Source organism: Dendrobium catenatum, unplaced genomic scaffold (genome assembly GCF_001605985.2).
Source record: "Dendrobium catenatum unplaced genomic scaffold, ASM160598v2 fragScaff_scaffold_372, whole genome shotgun sequence".
Taxonomy (NCBI): Eukaryota; Viridiplantae; Streptophyta; class Magnoliopsida; order Asparagales; family Orchidaceae; genus Dendrobium; species Dendrobium catenatum.
This window is the reverse complement of record NW_021318834.1, coordinates 231,092-256,505: the sequence shown is the minus strand read 5'-3', so window position 1 is coordinate 256,505 and position 25,414 is coordinate 231,092. Positions and strand designations below refer to the sequence as shown.

Below are 25,414 nucleotides of genomic sequence, written 5' to 3'. Positions count from 1 at the left end.
CGGCGGTTGACCATAACGATGGCTTTTTAGCAACATAAATGGACGATAAATTCCAACAGTCTTAGCATCGGTGACTGCCAATTAATTACCGACAGCTTACCATCCATCGAAAATGCCAGTTAATTATTGGCAGTCTAACCGTTGGTTTACCATCGGTTTATTGCCGGTTAACTGTTGGTAAACCATCAGTATTCATCGATGGCAATATTAAAATTCTGGTGGCTATAATATGCCATACGGTATCGAAGTTTCTAAAGGTGAAACCACTAGTTAGCTACCGGAAACCTATAGCATTTTTTAAAAAATTGATCCATAACATAATTGAAAATATATCTCACAAATAAGGACAATACGCCACTATAATCAACACACAATTATAGTCCAAAATCAATATATATAACATTCAAATTAAATCCATAATAAGCATAACCAAATGTTTAAACAAATAGAAATACATATATTCTACAAAAAATATAACATATAAATCCATAATAAGATGTCCATGTCCTCCTTCTCCTCGCTTTCACACAACTAGTTCATCAAACCAAATATTTAAACAAAAATTTCATCAAACAAATAAGAGCACTAATTCATGTGTCGGCTCTAGATCTTTCTTCTTTTTATTTTCATTTCTATAGGATAGTAGCTCTGTGTGCATCTCATTTTGAGCCTTTCTCATCTCTTCTATCTCTCTCGTCAGGGCAGTAACCCTTTGATTAATAGTTTCTTCAGCTCCACTAGCATCATAAAATGCTGATGTAGATGAACTACCCTCATAAGCATAACCTTATAAACCCAAGCCATATACCTTCCCCCTCTGCCTTCCTCCAACAACATCTAATCATGTATGATACTTAGAATACTGGGTCAATCCTGAAGATGATCCCTCATTAATAGACTGATGACTTTCTCGAACTCGTACAAAATTATCTTGTAAGAATAAATCCATAAAATAAATTTATATTAGAATAAGCTTTTTTATATTAAATTTATATTCCCAAACTTCAAAAATTATACTCACATTCACTTTTTTCATCTTTTCATCAACCCACTGATGGTCAGCTTGATGTTGGTGAGTTCATGTATGGAGAAAAACTATCAGCACATAATCATAATCTTATGTTGTATGGCTCAGTAGCAAATGCAATATATATTTGATCAAAATATATGCATACTTCAACATCTGATGGATAAGAAAGAACACAACTATTTGCTAATTTCTCCTTATGTCATCTCATATGACCTGCTGAACGCATTGATGCAAAGAGCCTCTGAATTCTTAGAATGATTGCAAAAAAAAAAAATGAAACATCTTTCTTTTGACGACGTTATTTTCTTGAGTTTGGTTGAAATTGAGGCACATTACAGGTGCGATAATAAACTTCTGTTGCATTGTTCTTGTAGTATAACATATATCCATTAATATAATAATCAATTTTTGTAGCAGTGAGACCCAACTTGGATACTAATTTCTTCATTCGGTATAAATTTGACGGAATTAAATTATACATTAGATTTGTTTTCATGAGAAGACTAATGAAGTTATTAAAACAATCATGAGAAATATTATATTCAATTTTGATATAAGTTTTGCAACCATCTCAAATTGTCTTTTGAGATGCATGTAGTAACTCAAAGAAATTATTTTTTTTTGTATTTGGTGGATATTCAACACTAGCCCTTAAATTAAGACCTACTATATCAAAAATAAGTTCTTTATACTGTCTAGTCATTTGATCATTATTAAATATTTTAAAAGCTATGGATGAACCAACATGAGTATCTCTGTGTGGCTCGTACTCACCATGTGAGGACTAAATCCATTAGTTTGTAATAAACCCCCTATGATATAAATCAACCATCACATCATCGGGCTTGAGGAATGCTTGATTTTTTTGCTTCAAACATGACCATCTAAATATTCCATCAAACTTAAAGAAAGGTAGTTGAGATGCAACTTGAATAAAAGTTTTAACTCCCTATAAAAATTTATCTGTTAATCCTCTTTGACCCTATAACAATCTATTATACATCCAATATCTCTCTTCTTGGATAGTCATTTGGATGTTAAAGCAAATATTTCCAACATAGTTATGAAATCAATTATTAGAAGATATGTAGCCTGAACAAGTGTACGTGCTTTACTTTTGAATAAGTGTACTTTACTTGAATTGGAATACATTCACTAACCATCCAATAATAATTTAGGTTTTGATACCTATGTTTGAATAAGATATTTATGCATTGCAAGTCTAACCACCATCTTATAGAATTTTTCCTTAAGTTTGAGGAGGACTTTTCTATCACACAACAAGTCCAAAACATTCCTCCACTTTAATCATCCAACTTGAATTATACTAATAATAACCATATCTATTTCACCATCATTCAAAATAATAGACTGAATATATTTAAAATATATACGCTTATTAATGACATGAAAAAAACATACACCAAGGTACAATCTATTGCAAAGCTACTAGGGTGTTGGAGGGAGAAGAACAATTACTCAAATAATAAATGTAGCAAATATAACAAAACTTTTATGGGAGATAAAAATTTGATGAAGGCTTTCAACATATATTTTTCAAAGATAAATACAACAATACAAGATAAATAATTTATTTGACAAAATAGAAAACTCAGCTAATGACTCTTGACCTTCTCACTCTCTCTTTTCTTTTTTCATTTTTTTTTCACACACTTACATCATCCTCTCTTGCCCTCCTTTTATAGTCACACCCAAACACTATTCCAATGTTTCTAGAAAATTCTATCGCATTAACTCCTCTATGAATATGAAAGAACACTCACATTAATTATTCTTGAAATATGAAAGAACACTTTCACTTCTAAATCTTTTTTGAAGCTTCCTTCTTCGTTAACCTTTTATGAACAAAATTCCTCCACAACTTTGTCATCCAAAAATACCACAAATAATGTCATTTCACCACTTTGACTAAAAAAGTCAATGTACTTCTTAAATCTATAACATAATATGAACTATATATAATATAAGATAATATAAGACTCTCCTCATGTATATGATTTGAGTCATGATCATCAAGGTAAATAGGATTAGCTTCCAACAAAAATCCCCCTTAATCCGAGCTCTTGTTTCTTTAACATACCAAGTCTTTCTCTCATCTTTAAGAATACATCATGCTTCAGAGGGTTTTTATATATATCAGCAAATTTGAGAAAAAAAAAATGTAAACCTTAAATTCAGTTTGGGATATTGTCTATCAACGGCTTTCGTGGGTAGAATGCGGGCATGATATGCTGCCAGAGTGAGGGCGAGATCGTCAGCCGGAGAGATGGAGTCGACAGCCAGATTCCTGTACAGGCAGTCGGCGGCGTGATCACGAGCGAGCATCTGCAGAGAAATAGATACATGAATAAATGAAGAGGAAGGCTTGGTTTGGCCAATAGTATGGAAATTTTTGGCAATTTTTCATCGGTTTAGATCGCCTGAACAAATCACTTAAAACCAGCAGACTAGGCCGCTGATAAAGTCATCGGTAAAATAGAAAATTGGTGCCCTTAATGGGGGTTATTATACCGCCGCTAATTTCAATGGTGTATTATTAAAAACTGAAGAATTAATCGTCGGTTAATACTGACGGTTAAACGCTGATTTAACCACCAATAATTTCGGTGGCTATAGGATCATCGGTAAAGGTTGCCAGTAATCCCTAATTTTCATGTAGTATTATCTTTGGAGATAGATTAGTGTTAATTAAAAGTGTTATTTTCCCTATTCTTTATATATTTATTTAATGCTTTATGTCCTACTGTTAATATTTGCACTAGACTTGAAAGAATCTTTAACAAATTACTCTGGGAAGCTAAGGATGGTAAATATGCTATTTTATGGTATTCATGGAATAGATGTGTGGGTGTTCACGATCAAGGTAATTTGGCTTTTAAGAGCTTGGGTGATATGGCTCTTAGTTTTTTGTATAAACTTTGGTTCAATTTAAGGTTAAAAAAGAGCCTTTGGTCTAAGTTTATGATTTCTAAATACTATGGATAAGAATCCTCTTACTTGCTTTTTCAAAAAAAGTGATTCTTTAAATTGGAAAAGACTTTATTCTATTAAATGGGAGGCTGATAATTTCATTCAATGGGGGTTTGGGTGTGGGGATATCTTTTTTTAGCAAGAAAATTAGCTTGGCTTCTCATCTATAGATAGTCTACTTAATACTCATACTACTAGTGCTTGTAAGGTTTCTCATTTTATTCAAGAGGGGACCTGGAATGTCAATTATCTTGCTAAGATGGTGCTGGATATTGTCTTTAATCTCATTCTCGAAGTTTCATTATAGCTTGATCAGAAAGATTATATTTTATTTAATTAGGCTAATGATGGAGCTTTATGTTCAAAGAGGTTTGACATTCTATTAGGAATTGGCATCCTAAGTCTCAAATTTTTTCTTCCATTTCGCAAAAAGGTATTCTGATTTCTTATTCTATATTACTGTGGATAATTTTTAATAATTACATGCCTATTGATACTATCTTGATGAAAAGAGGCTTTTATATTATTTTCAAATGACAATGTTGTTATCATATTGAAAATTTGAATCATGTTTTTGCTAATGGCTCTGTTGCTCTCAAAGTTTGGTTTTATTATGACAATATTTTTACTTCTTAATTTTGTAAGCATTATACCAACATTAATAATATTTTGTATGATTGGGTGATTCCTTCTAAGAGAAATTCTCGTAATGTGATACCCATCTTTATATGCTAGCTGGTTTCTCTAGAAAAATAAGAATAAGACGAAGCACGATAACATTTCTATCAATGCCACATCTATTATCCTCAACATTAAGGACAAAGTGAGACAATTATATTTAGTTAAGTTGATCAATTAGAATTATTTTATTAGTTGCTTTCAAACTACTGAGCATTTTGGTATTATAACTGTGGCCAATAATTACTCTTTTAATGACATTTTGGTTAAATAGATAAAACCTCAAGTGGGTTTGTACAAACTTAATACTGATGGCACGTTTAAAAATGGTAAAGCTAGTTGTGGTGGTCTTACCCATGACTTTAACAGCCAAATTATTATTGCATTTGAGGGTCATGCTGATGTCCACACGACTATTATGGCTTAGCTGCAGGCTTTAAAGTATAGGCTTCAGTTATGCATATCACTTAGGATTACCAATGTTTGGATTGAAATAGATGCTTTTCTTGTGATGCAATATATTACTGAAAATCACATTATTAACCCCTCTTATTACTATACCATTAGAGATATTAAACAATAGTTTTCGCTTATCAATTATTTTGTTACTCACATTTTTAGGGAAGGTAATGTTGTTGCTGATTTCATAGTTGATTTCGGTTGCTACCTAGTGGATTTTGTTGAGTACGTGGGGGCCTCTCTTCCGCCCAAGCTTTTGGGTTTAACGAGGTTTGATCGTATGGGTTTCCCTTATATTAGAGTTTCTTAACTTCTGGATTTTGGTTTTTGGGATGTTCTTGTTTATGACTTGTTTTTTGCTATTTTTGTTTTATCTTTTATTTACTCCTAACTATTTTCATTTTATAGAGGAGTCTACTCTCACTTGTTTACTCATGGTGTATGCTGTTTAGCCATTTTGTTGCTTCGCTGGGGGGTTGTCTTTACTGGCTGGATGTACTCTTTATTAGTTTTCTTATCTTCTTAGTTGGCGTTGGGTTCTATTCTTTGTAAGGTGGTCCAGAATTTTCTTATTGTTCATGCTACTGTCCATATTTTCTGGTTGCTCTTATTTAATTGGAAGTGCCCCTATACTAGCTTCAATGTTGATTTTCTTATTTCTTTTGGGCATATTATAAATGGTTGGCAAGGGAATGATGTGAATGATGGTTTTCCCTTCTAGGACTTGGCTTGTCTAGGAAATTTTTATGGTATTGATACGGGTTATGTTTCGGGGCATCCCATTTTCTGGCTTAAATTGATTGATGCCTAGCTTCATTGGATCTAGGAAATTCCAAATAGAGTTCTCGGTATCCTTGGTGTTAAATGTTTTTTTTGTTTTAATATTTTATATATCTTGTTATGCTTGGTTGTTTTTTAGTGCATAATTTTGGGATCGAGGAGTTTATGGTCAAGTATGATATTTTTTGCAGGAAGATTGTACAAAAAGTCTCTACTTTTATATTCCATTTTTGAGTGCTAGGTTCTAACCACCCTAGAATGTTATTAGATTATTTTGTATTTCTTAGTATAGTGAACCATTGCCTCATAGGTTTTCTTTTGACTTTTTTTTAGCTCATTCGAGCATTAGCGAGCTGAATGTTCCCTTTAAGAATCTTGTAATCCTTTTTTATATAAACGCGTAGACCCCTTTGTGAGTTTCCCCTTAAAAAAATATTCATTTTCATTCTTTTCCTAAAATAAAATGTATAAATAGTACTCATTTTAAAATGTAGAAATTATTCGAATAAAATATTTTAAGATATGATTGTAATAGATAGTTCACCATTTGCTTTTATATAACTCGGCATATGATAATATTATGTATGAAAATTTTCTGAAATAATATTTCTTCTGGTATTGCATAAGTAAAATTGCTGATGTAAAATTTATTAGTATAATTTTTCTAATGGCATTTCGTTAATTTTTACAAACTATTGATGGCTTCTCGGACATTTCGCATAAAAAGCTCCAGACGGCGCAGTATTTCGTCTCCTTTCCCGATAAGCTCAGTGTTGGCTGGAATGGCAACGTCTAGGGCATCGAAGTCCGAGCTTCCCCCTTCCTCTCTCTCTCTCTTTCTTTCTTATATACTCAGTTTCTAAATTAAACTAAATTAATTCCTCTTCCTGTAGCTTCTTCTTCCTCGCAAAACCCTAACCCAAAATTCTCTCTTTCGAAGTCGCTCCTCCTCCAGCTCTCCTCTGACTGATAATGGCGGACTATCCAGACTACGATTAGGAGTGCAGCGAAAGTATATCCCGTCGATTCCGGGTCGGTGTCGAGTCCTGATTAGCCGCTAAAAGATATGCTGGATCCGCAGTAAGTATAGATCTCATTACATGTTTCCTTGTTTCCCCGGGTAATAGGGAAGGTGTGTTGTTTAGCGTTACGTTTTCCCGTTCGTTTACTGCTTCCCCTTTGATGGTTCTATTTTTGCCTTTTATTAAAAGCGGAGCTCTTCTTTTCTGTTCTTTAATTTTATGCTAATTAATTGTGGTACTAACTGTCTGAAATCGAGCTAGCTCTGCGCGCTTCTGTAGTGAGGCTTCTGCCTTCTGCCTGCTTGCAGGTGACAGCTCTTACAGGAAGCGGAGGGTTAAAATATTTAAACAAGAGCACTTAAGAGAGCAGCTAAGCTTACTTGCCAATCGATGATGTTTGTGATAGAGCTGCAGAAAGCTAAAGCTGCGGGCTGACATCGCTAGCCATGGATGGGCAGCTTTGAAAGGTCTCTTCTTTTTTCGTTTTCAACTGCCCCCTTCCTCCCCTTTTTATCTACACAACCACTCAGAAAAAGGACAACGCCACCGCCATCCAGAAATCGTGGATCTTTTTATTTCAGCAGCTTCTCTCTCTATCCCTCTCTCTCCCCCTCCACCTTTCTTCCTCTCTCCCCCTCATATAATTACAGGTGTGGTAGAGGACAAGTTATAACTGGGAACTAAGAAGAAATGAGCTTGGGTTGAAGATGGAGGTGAAACAACAAGCCAGCAAGCGATCCCGCTTCAGCAACTGCAATAAGGACAACGAATTGCCCCGCACTATGACCTTATCTCAGTCATCGTCGCGGATCTTCAGAGTTTCTCGAGCTTCTGGCGGCAAAGACCGCCATAGCAAGGTGTTCACCTCCAAAGGGCTCCGTGACCGGCGAGTTCGCCTCTCTGTTTCCACGGCAATCCAGTTCTACGACCTTCAAGACCGACTAGGCGTCGACCAGCCCAGCAAGGCCATCGAGTGGCTTATCAAGGCCGCTTCCCCCGCCATTTCTGAACTCCCCTCTCTCGTTTCTTCGTTCCCCGAGTTCGCGGACATTAGTAAGATGAATGCTGAGAGTAGTAAGATGAATACCGAGGCCGAGCCTGGTTGCAGTAGCACCTCAGAGACAAGCAAGGGCTCGGTACTATCCCTCTCTCGCTCAGAAATACGCATCAAGGCGAGGGAACGAGCTCGCCTTCGTGCTGCAAAGGATCAGGAAGAGAAGAGAGAGGATGCCGGAGATCATCTTGACACCACGGAACAACATCCTCAGGATATGAATCAGAGCTCGTTCACTGAGCTTCTAAGTGCTGGTTCAGCTAGCGAAACAGCTCAAATTCAGGAAATATTGCGACCATCCACTGTTACTGCTGACTACTTTGGCCAAGCTGGCTTCTTTGCTCGAACTCAACATGTACCACCTACGTTCTGTTCCACCAAAAGTCAAAATTTTGGCATCTCTTCTTCAGTGGGAATGATGCCTTACAATATCGCCGCAGCCACAGGAGATAATCCAGAGATGCAACAGTTCTCTTTTATAAATGACCATACGGATTACAATGTCAACTTCTCCATCGCACCAGGTCTTACCGGTTTTTACAGGGGGACCCTTCAGTCCAATCCATCGGCTCACTCGCCATTTTCTCCTGCTTCCATTGATGTGCAAAACTTGCCGTTCATCCTCGGTGCAGCGGCTACATCGACAGAGGCTAACTTCCATTCTATATTCGACAGTCGGCTGCAGCTCAGTAGGGAGCCGACAACTCCATTTTGCTTGGATGGTTACAGGCCCTCAGACCTCAAAGGAAAGAGAAAAAGCTGATTTTGAAGGCATGGCAGTCATGGAGCTTTCAAGAACTTCTCTTTGCTGGTAAGAAATAAAAAAAAACATCAATTTTTCCGCAATTTTTAAATTTATTTTTTTATGCGTTCTTTATATCTGGAATAAATCATTACGTTTTAATATTATATAATATAAAGAAATTTTGACTCATAATTCTTAAATTCTGTATTTTTATACATTTTATATTATGTGACATATTAAAAACTATTTGTTATAATCATAAACATTATATTTAATTATAAAAAAATACTGCTTTTCCTGTCGCACCTTTCTTTAATCCATAGTACTTGTTGCTTTGGGGTTGAGGATGGCACAGACCATTTTGGCATTTTGTGTGTTTAACGACATAGTCTACTTTGTTCACATCCTCAATATTAGGTAGGCTTTGGTCTTATCCACGACTCCACGTTATATTCTGCACGAGTATTGCTTGTCATTGATCCTTACAAGCTCCTCTGTCCAACTACGATGATTCCTTCTTTCCATCCGTCAAGGGATCAACGGTTGTCAAATTTTGTAGGTTCAGGGTTTCAATCCGGCCCTTTATGCTTGTCATTTCAGCCATTTATGGCTCTGTGGCAATCCTTTTTTTTTTCTTACGCTGATTCGGGCTAATAGATAGATCAATTATGAATATATTTTCAATGAATGATTTTAGGCTTTTGCTTTCAATTCCGACTCTTGAAGGTCTTATAAGTAAAATAATGATCCTCACCGTAAGTCAATATATTGACTTTTATCATAAAAAATAACCTCTCATCATTTGAATTAGCCAACAAGAAATTCATGTAACGGCATTAAAAAATTTCATGAAGTCCTGTCAACATTCCATATGCCGTGAGCGCCTTCCTCAAATTAATCATGTAATATCAAGTCTATAGACATCTTATATAAGAAAGAATACAAAATATAAGAATAAGTTGATCGATTTTTACTATATTAATAGTTTTCAATACCCGTTTAAGCGTTGACTAATTTAGCTTAGGAAGCGCTTTTATCATACTAATTCAAGTCATTAACTTTTTTAATAAAATATTTGTCTTATATGTATATATTATATCATATAAAAAAATACCGAAATATATTAATGCAGTTAATATTGAACAATTTATTCTTATACCTCGTATTCTTTTTTTTTTCTTTTTTAAGGAGAAATACGGGATAATGCTAGACTCACACATACAAACGAATTCAAAGCACCCAACCAACAAATCAAGGAGAGCTGCGTCCTAATCTTTCTTATATATTACATTTTTGATAAAATAATATTAGGTGTTGAAGATGCTCGTGATGTGGAATGTTGAGTGGACTTAAATTTTTTTTATTTTTGTAGTTTTTCCTGGGAGCTTTTTGTTTTGCTAGTTCAAATGATGAGGGACTATTTTTTTAATTAAATTTGAATATTGTATAGACAAGTCAAACTCTTCTAGGCTTTTAGTGGCATGCATGGACTTTTTGCATTTGTTTGTGGTTGCTATTATTTGTTTATTTCTATGCTAATATTCTTCTATATATTTTTGGACAGCTCAAACTCTTCGCAGATTTTTCCTATTGCAAGAAACAGTTTAAAATCTCGTTTTTTATTTTTTTTTTCTAACAGTATATTTGATTGCATCTGTTCTATATATTGTCGTTTAGCTGCATACATTTTAATCATGTATTAGTTGCTTAAGACAACAAACTTCGTCAAGTTCTTTAAAGTTTTTTCTCAAGTTGTCTTATAATACTACTGGTTTGGGTATTCGGATGATATGAACCGTTAAGATTTAAATCATGAAACCAGTTAACATGGATAATGAAATGTCAGATTTTAAGTTTAAAAATTCTACTCTGTTTTTTTTTTTAATTTATTTTTTAATTCTGTTGAGTAGGAAGAAATGATGAACATCAAAACTTATGTAAAGCGAAGAAAGCTAGTTGTAGCTGACCCTAAGTAGTTGTGAACAGGCTGATGGCGATCATCTTGATGATTAGGCGCGTTAATTTTGTCAAAAATAATGATTGATTACCGAATACTATTGAACTGAAAAAATATTTTTTTAAATCTACATTTGTACTGCATATGCAGTTAGAATTAGTCACTTCACTTCAGACTATCATATATTTGTCACTTTAAACCAAGAATATCTCCTAATGAAAATTTCATTAGTAGAATAAATTAGTTTTACTTATTCTTTCCTGTTGAAAGGTATTTTTTTTTTTTAATTTCATAAGAAGAATGTTATATTTTAGCAACTCATGGGATTGATCTTGGATGCTAATGACTGATAGATGTTCAATATTGTTCATTAGCAAGCATCAGACGATGATTAGACTTTATGAAACCATTGATGGCCATCTGTAGCATAAAATTAGTTAGTTTTAAGGAGCATAGATATCACATGAGTCTAAATTTTATTACAACAACAACAAGAACAAGCCTTTATCCCACTATGTGGGGTCGACTACATGAATCGTTTTTCTCCATTTTGTCATGTTATGAGTCAAATTCTCATCTAAATCTAATAAAGAAATGTCATTTATAATATTTTCTAACCAACACTTTTTAGATCTACCTCTAACTTTCTTAACATAAGTTAAATCTAATACATCTACTTTCCTAGCCGTTTAATGAGATGAAACCATCTAAGGCTACTCACTCTAATCTTATTTATCCACTGGTGCTACTCCAACCTTTTCACGTATATTCTCATTTTGTATCTTGTCTCTAAGAGTAAAGTCACTCATCCACCTGAGAATCCTCATCTCTGCAACACTTAACTTAATATGCTTCTCTATTAATGGCTCAACATTCTGCACAATAAAGCATTGTAGATCTCACTACCATTTTATAGAATTTAATTTCCCTTAAGTTTGAGAGGGACTTTCACTACAGGAAAATCACCCACTTCCGGCGGCTTTTTCCGGCGGAATTTGAGCAATTTTCGGTTCCTCCACTTCATCCATCCAACTTGAATTCTACTAATAATATCCATATCTATTTCACCATCACTCTAAATAATAGACTCAAGATATCTAAAACATTTATATCTTATTAATGACTTGGTCATCCAAAGTTACAATCCCCCCACTAGATCTATTATTACTAAAATTACACTCCATATATTCAATTTTAGATCTTCTCAAGCGAAAGCCTTTAGACTCTAAGATTAACTCATTATACGAGGCTAAATTTTATTGTTCAACAAAAATTTAACATTATCTTTCATAGAACGCACAATGTTGGGCAACCTTTATGCTATGATTTAGTGTTGCCAAAAGTTTCAAAAGTATCTTCATATATCCAAGATATAAAGAGCATTGGAAAATGCTTGAGGGCCTTCTACCTATGCTAGAAATATGTGTAGTTATAACGCTATTAAGGGAAGCACCAAAATATTTTCTCCTCTAACCCAAGGTAACAATGATAGGTACAAATAATATGGCCAACCTAATCTTAATAATGGGGTCATTGAATCCTAAGGAACTTTCAGCCGATGATTTTGTGATGATAATTACCATTAGCCTCCCCACCCTTGTTAAGTAAGACAAGTATAGGTATCACTATCACTATGGACTCTATAGGGACTAAATATCCATGCAAATTAGAAGCCAATGACATTGAGAAGAGAATGAAGCATTAACAACAATAAGAAGAAGCTTGTTTATATTTTAAATGTTCTTTGTTGTATTGTACAACAATGGCCAGCTCCATCTCCTTAAGCTTCATTTCAACCCTCGAATGAAGAGGTTTATTTAGGAGGAGAATAACAAGCTCTCCTTACTCTCTTAGCAATGTAGGACTTTATAAGGATAAAAATATTAAGATTTGGTGATTGGCAAGAAAAAAGATCCTAATTTCTTATTATCCAATAGTCTAATGGTTAACTTTAAACCTTCAAGATATTATTTAATGGTGTATTACTTTATAGGCACTTTAGTTTATTTTAACTACTCAATCTTAATTCGTAGAGTGAAATACTAATAGTTTTTTCATCCTTCTATTCAATATATTCAATCAAATTTATTACACATTGGTATTGCATAATCCTTGAGCCACCATGGCATGCAAGTTGCATTCACAGTTTGAATAGTATTATAAATTTTTTGTAAGTGAAAAACTAAGACCTCCATCTTATTAATGAAAAAAAGTTAGGCAACGTACAAGGTGGAAGACGCTCTTTCTTGAATTCCTTTCTCACTTAGCTCTTTGACTAAGTGGTCTCTTTCAAGTCATAAGACATAAGGTAGCACAATTCTCTCTTACTCCATAGTAGGAAACTTCTCTCTAAGGTCTTTCTCTTATGTTTCAATATCCTACTTGTAACATCAAAAAATTTTGTTTTCTTAATGTTCATCTCAATCATACAATTGGCAAGCATTCAAGCTTCTAATATCCTCAATAATCTCAATGGACAAAGATTGCAACTTCCCTTTATTAAATAGGGTTATCGATTGTGTCATGGGTAGCAATAAAATAAGGTATGACACAACTTGTGTCTTTTATTCATTGCATGACATCATGATTGAAAATGGGATTATTGAGGTATGGAGCTCTTATGATGCCACATTTGTGGAATAGCATTGTCAAGATGTTGTCATTTCTATGCAATCAATAATCTTCTTATATTTCAAAGCTGACTCGTCTCTTGATTTTATTCAATGAGCCTTTTGAGATATCTAGCTGGCTAGCTTCCAGCCTCCTTTACTTCTTGGTTCTTGACCTTCAGTTTCTCAGTTCTTTAGCATATGACAACAAAGAACTTCTTACGGACCCTTTTGAAGTCTCCTTAGAACCTGAAATACTCTTAGCAGTAATATTACTGACTTGAGATCATTTTAGTCACATTATAACTCTTCCCAATACTTCCTTTCTTTCTTCTATCACCCCTAGTTCCCACGTCATCAAGTACTCGATCTTTTGATCATATGCCCCCATTTTAGTAGGCAATTCAATCATGTAAATCAAGCTATAATTGAGAGAATATGTCAACTTTTCTCTCCATATTGTACCATTTTTCCTTGGATGTTAGTTGCCCGTTCATGCTGATTTTGTAGCTTTGATTGGTTATTGTGGTTGTCCTCATTTATTTGATCATCTTAGTTTACTTGAAGATTGTTGAGAAGAGTTGATACTTTTTCAAACTCATTATCCAGTATTAAATACTCAAAGGGATCAAAATTTTCAATTTCATCATAAAGTAGTTTTCCATATAATCGGGCATGTCTACTCAATAGGTTTCATCCTTAATCTTCTTTGAGATTTTGAGTCAGCCATGACTGAAACAACAACAACAAGCCTTTATCCCACACTATGGGCTTGGCTACATTAATTCTTTTTGTCCATTGTGTCCGGCTAAGAGTTAAATTCTCATTTAGATCTAAAAAAGAGATGTCATTTCCAATATTTTATAACCAAGTTTTTTTAGGTCTACCTCTACCTATCTTAACATAGGTTAAATCTAATACATCTACTCTCCTAATCATGTCATCGGAAGATAGTCGTTTTGTGTGACCAAACTATTTAAGGTGACTCTCTCTAATCTTATATGCCACTAGAGCTACTCCAACCATTTCACGTATATGCTCATTTTGTATCCTGTCTCTAAGAGTAAAGCCACTCATCCATCTAAGCATCATCATCTCTGCAGCACTTAATTTAATATTATGCTTCTCCTTAATGGCCAACATTCTGCGCCTTAAAGCATTGCAGGTCTAGCCACCATCTTATAGAATTTTTCCCTTAAGTTTGAATTGTACTTTTCTATCACACAACATGCATTCCTTCACTTCATCCATCTAACTTGAATTCTACTAATAATATTCCCATCTATTTCACCATCACTCTAGACAATAGACCTAGGATATCTAAAATGTGTACTCTTATTAATAACTTGATCGCTCAATGTCACAAACCCCCCACTTGATCTATTACTACTAAAATTACACTCTATGTTTTTAGTTTTACATCTACTCAAATGAAAATATTTAGACTCTAAGGTTGATCTCCATAATTCAAGTTTACCTTTAACTCCCTCTTTAGTCTTATTAACAAGAAAAATATCATTAACAAAAGCATACACCAGGGAACATCCTCCTACAAATCTCTAGTAACAACATCCATGAATAAAGCAAAAAGATATAGGCTTAAGGTTGATCCTTGATGTAATCCAACTAAACTTGGAAAATACTTGGTCAAAGCACCTTGTGTTTGAACACAACTAACAACTCCAGCATACATATCCCTAATGACTTGAATATAAGCATTATTAATCCCTTTCTTTTTTAGAACTCTCCATAGCACTTCTCTTGAAACTTTATTATAAGCTTTCTCTAAATAAATAAAGATCATCCTTTTTCTCTCTATACTTCTCCATCAAATCTCTCAATAAATGTATAGCTTCTATTGTAGACCAACCTTGCATGAATCCAAGTTTATTTTGAGAAACATTCGTATCACCTCGTAACTTATGTTCCATAACTCTCTCCCATTGTTTTAAAGTATTACAACTCAACTTAATTCCTCTATAATTTTCACAATCTTGTGTAATATCTTTATTTTTAAAGATAGGAATCAACACACTCATTCTGTACACATCTGAAATCTCTTTAATCTTCAAAATAATATTAAAAAATTTAGTAAGCCATGTCTAATAGTTTTAAATTCGTTTCCCTCATCATTTTTTCCTTGGTAATGTGGAGATACATGAGTTCTCCTTTCTTTTAATTTTCTTTTCCTCTCCTTTCTTCCTTGCTAACATGTTAGTCATGGTAATTCTTGTAGAATTGATATACTTTCTTGAGGTAAACCTCATAGTGAATCTTTTGAATCTCTTTTAGAATTATTTGTGCTTTCCATTATATTCAAGTGACTTTATGAAAGGAGCTTGACATAATGAAAAATGGACTACTCTATAAAAAAAAATTAGATATGATATTGGCACTCATCTCAAGTCATTGTATGTCATGCATTGAATCCTCATAGCAAGTGCATCGTAGTTCAATTCACCACCTAAGTTTTGCCATGAGTTTATAGATGAATGGTGATTCTTTCTTTATATTATTATATCAATCATTACCCAAATTTCTTTTCAAAACTATGTAAGAAAATAGGAATCTCTATCCAAGATGATTGAGCTTTTCTAAATGAAATGAATCTAATCATTCTTGAAGAATAGACATGTCATTTGAGTTGAGGCATGTATAGTCCTTAATCTAAGGGATTTGTGGTGCAATAGAGATGCATCCTATTTAAGAATTTATCTACATCCAAGTGCTTTATTATCCAACATAAATATCTATGTAGATTTTATAACATCATGTTCACCTCATGTTTAGGCAATTTTGGAGGTGCACACTTCTTAGATTCACTTTAGTTGACCATCGTTCTTCAAGATGTAGTGTTGGTCTCACTTAAAGAGCAATCCCTCTTATATATCATATCCTTATTTGGCATTTTCTAAGACTTCTCATATATTTTCATCCAGCTTGTAGAGAATGGCATACTCCTCATGAGCAATGATGAGTAGGTTGTAGCTATATTATTACTAATTAGATCATCAGAGGACAAGAGAGCATTTATGCCATCTTACCATCTTATTATGTATATCCTTAAATCAGATGACTATGTTAAATTGATGTAGGTACCTCATATACTTTGTGTTAAGTTTGTTGAAGTTTTAATTATATTTGGAGGTACTTAAGTGGTTTGTAGCATGTTTGAAACATATATCTTTTCAAGTCAATGAAGATTGTTAATGCTTCAATGCTGGGCAAAGTGTGATAATTATTCATCATATGTCGAGTATTTCTTTTAAGCTTCAAGTGGCTACTCAGAGTAATATTTTGTAAATCATCTTACATTAGAACCATGCAAAGAGCATATTCGGATGCATTATCTTTTAATTCAAAAGATGTTCATAAGTTTGGCATGCCTAAGGTAGACATTTTGCTCATCTTTCTTTTTAGAAAAGGAAATGTGTTCTCACATTTTTGCTCACAGGAAAAATTTTTGTTAGCTTTCGTTGATGCATGTAGAGATATAGTGAGTATTGAGAATGGTCAGTCAGATTCCTAGGGGAAATTGTAATTTGTTTAGTAGAGGAGTTAAAACTTTCTTAGACTAACTCTAGTGGGACCCAATGTGGGAGGTCCAACCAAAGAGACACCTTGAGGTTACACAATATAGAGAGACACATATCATTATACTCAGTACAAAAGAGTAACTAAAATAAAAAGGAACTTAACTTGAGGAATCATGATCAGTCTTACACTCTTAAACCTCTTCCTTAATATGAAATTATTTAAATCATATATAATAAGCTAAATAACCTAATTGGTCACTAAAATCTTATAATTAAATTCAAAGCATTGTAAAAAAATAATATGCATGTCATCAATTAATTCATAGCAGTAACAATTATATGGTTTGGATTAGTGAAGAAATAATAAAGCTCACACTTAGGAGTAATAAATCTATAAAATAAAAATAGTACTATACAAAGAGTAATAAAATTACCGTTATTCCCATAAACTAGTTTAGGCATCAATTCATTGAAATAGTGATAAATCATGTCATAATAGTACAATTTAATCAATAAAGAAATCATATTAATCGGTAGAACTAAAGTCTTGATAAAATTATAAGAATCACATTAATGTTATAAAATCTATATAGTAATAATTAATCAGTGCAATAATAGTTAGGTTTTACAGTAATAATAAATTAATAACAAGCATTTTAGTATCACACCTATGTTGCACCGATACGGATACGGCGATAAGGATACAACACGACACTACAGGAAAACTGCCCATTACCGACGGAATTTTCTGGCGGAGATCCGGTATAATTGTTTCCAGCGGTTTTTCCGAAAAATTTCCGACAGATTTTTTCCGGCAGAGTTTCCGGCGGACCGAAAAACATCCGGCGGATTTGTTACGATGGAAAAAGTTTCCGACGCTCGATTTTCTGACGAACAAAATTTCGCCGAAAATCCTTCGGAAACTTTAAAAATCCGTTGGAAACTATCAAATATTCCGCCGGAAAATCCGCCGGAAAGAAGAGATTTTCCTGTAGTGCGATACGAATACAAGATACGTCAATTCTTAAAAATATAGGATACGTGAATGGCGCGGACACGGCATTATAATTTATAAATCATACATAAAAATTAAGAAATCAATCAAAGAATAATATTTGAAATTATAAAAAAAATAAAAACAACATCATTTGTAGCCTTGTTACTTATAATATCCAAATATAAGTAAGCATTAAATGTCTAGTACAACAACAAAAGCATAAACATAAATTATCTAGCACATGAAGTTTCAACTTTTAATAGAAGGAATGGTATGATTAGCTTCTTCAGTGGTTTGTCTTTGAACTTCTATATCATCTTCAATAAATATCATAACTACTAATTTAGCCTCATTAAGTGAAAGATTAGTAATTTCTAATATTTCCATATCATCAAGAGACTCAAATCCATCTCAGAAATGAGAGAACCTTGCTCGTAGCCATTGAAGTAAATATGATGCGGCTTTTTTTATTTTTGTTTTTCAACAGACACGTGTATCAGATACGCATGTCATTTCAAAATTAAATAGTATTTTAATTGGATACGGCTTTGGCATATCCGACACGTATTGGTGGCATATTGGAGGCGTATCCATGTATCGGTGTATCGGATACAACAGGCCTTTATAAATAGGTGTATCAGTGCAACATAGTATCACACTTAACAAGTAAAGAGCATGATGTTTTTTAGTTGTTAGTAACCAATAATCAGTATTTATTGGCTCTGTAGATGGAGTTGTGACTCCTTCCTTGTCGGCACATTAATAACTCATTTTAACTCCTAATCAACGTATCATGAGAATCAATTAAGGATAACATCAAATCACAATATTTAAAGGAAAACCCATTAGCTCGCCATCCTGTATTGGTCAACCAATCTTTAGTCAATGTTATTAAAACTAGCTTTTTTACTTATTTTCACTTATTTTATTATCACAATATTATAATAGCAATTTTGACCAGCTCTCACCCATTCACATACTAGTAATTATTCTCAATACTTGTTTTAACAATATGCTTAAATAAAATACCTACTGAGTATAAATTCACAGTTTCAAAATATAATCAAATTATGAGAGATTGTGTAAAATATCATTTTAAGACTAATTATACTATAGCACTATTTTTTAGATTCCAGATTATTTTTCTATTCCATGAAAATCGCATATGTTCTAAATTCACTAGGGAAAAAGTTTTTAAAAAATATACAGAATCTCAATCTCTATAATAAAAAGTCACATTTTGAATGTTCTATCAATACAAAGTTATCCAGATTTTTTGGTATCTAAAATAAAAATTTAATTAGAAAATTCAAAAAAACTTTATATTTTTCAAAATTTAGATAATCATAATATGACCTACCTCGATTCAGACAACTTTCCCAACTAGACTGATGCTTAAAAATGACATGAAGTGGCTCAAAAATCCTTATTTCCCCCTCCAAAACCCTTTCCTCTCTCAGGCTCAGCTAGCTCTGGCGCTCGAATGAATGTAATAGTGGATTTTTTTTATTTAAAGTGCAAATGGTGGCCTAGTGCTACGGTGGTCCGTCTAGCATTGCGGCGCTTGTTCATTTTTCAAAAAGTCTGAGACTCAAACACTTAAATGTCATTATTTAGCAACTTAGCACTGTGGTGCTCGGGTACACAACATCTAAATGCTAAAAATAATAAACTTTTAAATTTTTTGCTAAAAAGCACCTCAAATCCCTGCGGCTCATTCCAGAACCCATACATGCCTTTATACACAAAAATACTTTCAAACACTTACAAACACATACAAATAGGTTCAAAACATAACATTTCTAATCTTTACCTTTCAAAATTGCTTTTTATATATACTTTTTAAATTATTACATTCAAGCTGGTAAAATCAACCAATGTTGTGTCAAAAAGGCAAAGATCTATTCTTGATGTGATTTTATTAGACCAATTAAGATGGAGTGTTGTCTAATTAAAAAAGAAAAGGCGATCAATCAAAAATTGAGCAAGTCCTTACCTTGTGAGGTACATAAGTAGTATGTTAAGACTATTCAGGAGTGATTGTGCATGAAAAGCTTATCAAACCCTACAGATTGATATGAGAATTTGTGATTATTGTGTCTTGCTAGATAACTAGTTTACATGATATTAGATGGCCAATCCACTTGAGTTATGCTAGACGGATTAATCAATCTATCACATGTAGAAGAGGGCATTTTCTACCCTCCAAGAAGTATATGGTGATCGGAATAATAGACCTCCCACTTATTCTTAGGAGAATTATTAATAGGATTCTTCTAATGAGATGCCAAATAGATCCAAATTTAGTTTTGAGGTAAATTGATGATTGGCACAAATCCTGATAAATTTATTTAGATTAAACATGAAATGACTATAATAATGGTCTTTAACAACATAATAAGCCTTCTATTGATTTGCAAAATTAGTCCATATAATGGAAATGATAATCTATGTCAATGTACTATATTCTTTTTATAAAATACTTAATTCTTTATTAGTTGAATGACTCTCTTATCATCACACTAGATTACAATTTTCATATTCTCATTTTTCAAGCTCTTATGACAATCCTCTCTAACCACATATTTTATTTTCGTCTTAATTACAGTTATATATTCTATATTGATAAAGCAAAATTGGATTGTATATTTGCTTTCCATTTCATTGTGTTCCTATATATAAGGAAAACATATATAACTAGTCAACAATTTCCATTATCCAAATACCCAACATAATCTGAGTCTCCAAACTCTATAAATTGTTCTCTACTCAAGTTTCCCTTTCTAGAAGTCAAACCAACATTAGCTAACACTTGTTGTCTGTGATACATAAGGTCTATTACAAATCGTAGAGTATATGAGATTATATGTAGCACCAATCTACAATATTGTATTCATATACTTTTGATCTTTCTCAATTTATGACGTCCATACAAACAAAAGTCTAAATCATAAAAAAAGATGAAAGAGGTTTGAAAATATTCATTTTAAACTTCTTTAGAATTTTCATAACATACTTACACTAAGTGTAGCAAATCTTTCTTATTATCTTTTGTGATATCTCTCATAAGCATTCATTTAATCTAATCTAAATCCTTCATCTTGAACTTGGTTTTTTTAGTAAAACACTTTAGTTTGCTATCTCTATCTTGTTGTCACTTGCTATATCCCCATCATCTACATAGGGAAGCAAATAAATAGCACTAATTTTTAAAAAATATCATTTAGAGCACACATCTTAATTATTCTTTCTAAACAAATTCTCATTCTTTAAAGAAGGAAATCTCTTATATTATTATCATGAAAATAACATAAGCAAATTTTTTTAAGAAGATAAACTTTATTTTCCTAATTAGATTTTACATATCCCTCTTCTTGACATATCAATAACTTCCTTTGGAATCATATAGAAAATCTTTTCTTTATCTTTCTATTCCAATTTTAGATCATGCCATACTCTTAAACTCAAAATTACTCTAATCGAAGAGTGCTTAACAATAGGAGAAAAAAATCCCATTTAAATGTATTTCTTATTTTTGAGTGAATTCTTTTGCCATTAACTTGCGTGAAATCTAGCTTGGCAATGTTAAGAATATCATCTTTGCTTTTGAATGTCCATTTGCAACTCACTTCTTAGTATACTATTTTTCGATAAATTCTCAAGTTTTATTCTTTCTAATGTTTTATTCTCTTGATGAGCCCTCTTGGCTATTATACCAATTTATAATGATCCTGAACACACAATAAGCCGAATTGATTTGAAAAATTTAACAAATATAGACAATAATCTATTCAACAGAGTTATCTCAAATTTTTATATGCAAGTTAAATAAGAAGATTTGGATAGAACTACACTATGCAATATAACAATCTTGACTAAGAAAAAAACTAACCAACATAGACGACTATAATCTATTCAACAGATTTACCTCAATTTTATATATATAAGTTGACTAAAAATATTTGGCAAGAACCACAATGCAATATAACAATCTTGACTGAAGAAAATATAATTGATATTTCTTGATCTCAAAACTATACTCATTTCCTACAGAATAAAATCAATTGCTAACATATTTTTCTTCTCAACAATTGTCATAGTTATTTCTCTTTATAAAAATAGAAATAGTAAATGGAAGAATTTAAGAAACATAAATTCTGTAAGAAATAGTAAACAATTAGAGAGAGAGAGAGAGCAGTAATTAATAAAATAATTAAAGACAACATAATTTATGTGGTTCGGTGTGATGTTGCCTACATCCATAAGAAGAAATTAGGATTTAGTTTTTATGGATGCAATGCCCAGCTGATTACAAGAATAACAAGACATTTTACTGCTTTTTATCACAGATCCACTGTTGTCACCCTCTTGCCACCTAGTATCTTGATTTCGGCCCAAGCACACGAATCGGACAAAGAATGAAAGAAGATAAAGATAAAGAGAAACCTAAGTGCAACCCTGGTTCTCACCAAGAACCTTAATTCGGACAACAAATCTCTCTCTCTCTCTCTCTCTACAATAGGAAGAAAGACTCTTTAAGCTCTTTCCTCACTCTCTTTCATATGGCTCAAACTCGCAAACCCAAGAAGAAGAAAGGCTGGACCTTCTCCTTTCCTGCAGTAAATCGTCCTCTTCTCTTCTCGGTATTGTCTTTCCCTTTCTACCCAAAGCGCCTTTCCTACTCTCGTTCTATCACTCTTAGATGATCGATCCTCCACCAAAAGCCCACCTTTTAGCTAAATAAGAAAGAACCAAAGAACCAAGAAGAATACCGATAGGAAAGGCTACATAAGGAATAATAGATACATCTAAAAAGACAAAATAGGCAGGTAACCTTCTTTTTAAGTAAATAGCTAAGATTTGATGAACGACACATTTAACAGTTATAAGCATGCCCAAGTCAAATCAATGATAGGTACTCTAAGAGCAACTCTATGGCTTCCCCTATGCATCATAGCCATTTTATCCTCTAATACTTTTTTGGTATCTTAAATCTTATTGAATTAGTGCTCGCCTACTTTCTCTTGTTCTGATGGTCATTAACCATACCAAAGATGATTATTTGCTGGTTTTAAATCTTTCTATGAACACATACATTTTCTGCCATTCAGAACTTTATTTTTATTTTTTTTTAATTTAGGCTTTTTCTTGCTATGAATTCTTGATGGGGCCTGGTTGTAGGTACTTTAATTAGCAGCTACGTTTAACACCTCAAAAGTTTGGGGCAGGAGATTATATGCACTGCAAAAGGTTGGAGACAGGTTGCTAAAGTAGAATCGTTTTAAAATATTTTGAGTAAAGAAAGGCATTGCCATGTGGAATATATCAACTAAAGTCAATAATCTTTGTTCCAAAATTCGCAGAAAAAATTGATTCCTTGATTCTCAAGAATAAAAAATAAGGAGGTTTAAATACAAGCAAAAAATTATTTATTTATTTATATATCTAATGCTTAAATTTTTATATTTAATTCTATAACACTTAAATATTTAATCCATAAAAATATTAATATTAATTTATTTTAAGTAAAACACATTTTTAAATATATATGTTGTTTTGATTTAGACATAAAAACGATATAAATAAATATTAAATTTTTAGTATTAAATATGTAAATATATAAGATTTTAATGATATATATGTAAATCCCTCTAAAAAATAATTAACTTCATGCTACCTATCAATGCTGTTTTGTTGATAAAGATACTTCATTTTTGGATTCCTTATCTGAAATATGTAAATGCTAATTAGCTGAGTGTCATGATCTATCAATTTTCTGTTTAACTCTGTCATACTATAGTTTAAATGATATGTGAGCATGGTGCAGCTAAATTTTTCCCATTCTTACAAAATTTAGAACCAGTCTGCCATGATTTTCAGCTTCTTTTATTATAACTTTAGCACACCAAAAAAGTTATTAAAACACCTACATATTGCAATCTGTCGTTTGTTTGATTAAAATAGCCCAGCTTATATTTTAAACTATCTGAGCTATGGCTGTAGTCTCGTGTTGTAGTGACATTGATTATGATTTCGTTTGAGACAGCTTTCTTGTTGCTTTAATTCTGTACTAAAATTCTGTTTCATAAAACAGTATCAAAGCTATCCCAAAGAAAACTTATATTATCTACGAAGCTTATATCAGATAATATGTAAGCCAAACTGTAACTGCTATCCATAAAATAACTCTTTGATCTTGAATTAGATTGTCACAAAATTAGTCCTTGATGGTGCTCCTCGGAAAACTCCATTTAAAAGATGCTCAAGAAGTAGTTCTTTGTGAATCCTGGAACCTTGAAAGAGTTGGGTACATTATAGAATATAGTGAGTTAAATATGGGTTCAAAGCCATACAAACTGAATATTAATATATGAAGTTATATGTCCTGATATGACTGAATCTTCTTGCATTTTCCATTGTCCTGCTGCTTAAAAACAGCTCTATATTCTTTTTAAAAAATTCGCTTTATCAATGCCTACATCTTCTAACTTTTTTTCGCTGCTATTCAATTCATCATCTGGTGATCCTTATCTAGTTTTAATCACAATGATCTTAAAACCTTCAGCTCATATCAATTTTTCTATGAATTTGTCTGCAAATCGTAATTTTATATTATATGAATCTAATAGAAATGTCTTTTGTCAATTTATTAAAGTTCATTCTGATTACAATTGAATGAGAATATCCCAGCTCAATATATATATTCAATCTTACTAACTGAACCATTTATTCCACAGATCGAGAGAGAAAAGCTGGGAACTGAAGCTGACAACAGCCATGATGAATCCAGATGATTCTGTTCCTTCAACATCCAACTTCATCAATTCTAGTAGTGTATGTATTGCTGTAACTACTATTAACCAGCATTCCTGTCATTTATTTTGATCCCTATTATGATTTCCATTCATGATTTGTGTTCCAAGAATGATATTTTTCAGTGTGCTTGAATCATTGGATCTTTTTGTATTTACTATGAGAGATCTTCTCTCCAGAGCTTGGTTTTAATGCGTGTAAGGCTAATTAATAAAGGTGCAGGTGCCTCGTCAACTTTGTACTCTGTTAAATAAATTTCTCTCATGTTCTCTCAGCAGTTACAGTATTTGATAATTTTGTTATGTCTGCCTCTAAACTGCCTATAAAATTGGGTATTCTACATTTATGATGGCTTTGACTGGTAATTCACCAAAGCTGCTTTAAGATTTATTATGAGATTGTTTTCTTTTCTTTTATTTTTTCGGATATTAATCATAATTTTTTTGTCAATATTTTTTTATTGCTTTCAGAAAAATTTTGTTTACTAAAAAAATTATTTTCTATAATAACTTTAAAAAAATACTTTCTTTGTAGCAGCTTCACAAAATAAGAAAAAAATTGACTCAAATGAAGCCTAAATATGCTAATAATATAATATACTCTCCAATAAATAGTGAAATAGAAAAATATTCTTAATTATTTTAGTTCAATAAAAAAGTTGAGAGAAGTGTGAAAAAAGTGTGTTGAGCGAGGCTGTTTTGAATTATTTTTAAGTTTTTTATTTGTTAATGAAAAATTGATTC

The 25,414-nt window shown here is 32.6% G+C and overlaps 1 protein-coding gene across 3 annotated transcripts; it reads left to right on the top strand.

Annotated features, from left to right (window-relative positions):
• Nucleotides 1–6,652: 6,652 nt before the first annotated feature.
• On the top strand, nt 6,653–24,922 carry LOC110094248 (transcription factor TCP24-like). 3 transcript variants are annotated; one of them, XM_028693859.1, is made up of 4 exons: nt 6,653–6,743; nt 6,832–7,018; nt 7,269–8,825; nt 24,596–24,922. In XM_028693859.1, exon 3 carries the CDS (start codon nt 7,668–7,670, stop codon nt 8,775–8,777), a length of 1,110 nt encoding a protein of 369 aa, XP_028549692.1. In that variant the 5' UTR covers nt 6,653–6,743; nt 6,832–7,018; nt 7,269–7,667; the 3' UTR covers nt 8,778–8,825; nt 24,596–24,922. The 3 variants fall into 3 exon arrangements, with proteins under 3 accessions (XP_028549692.1, XP_028549693.1, XP_020675099.1); XM_028693860.1 differs by having other exon boundaries at nt 6,701–7,018; nt 7,269–7,427; nt 7,611–8,825; XM_020819440.2 differs by having other exon boundaries at nt 6,701–7,018; nt 7,222–8,825.
• The last annotated feature ends 492 nt before the right edge of the window (nt 24,923–25,414 follow it).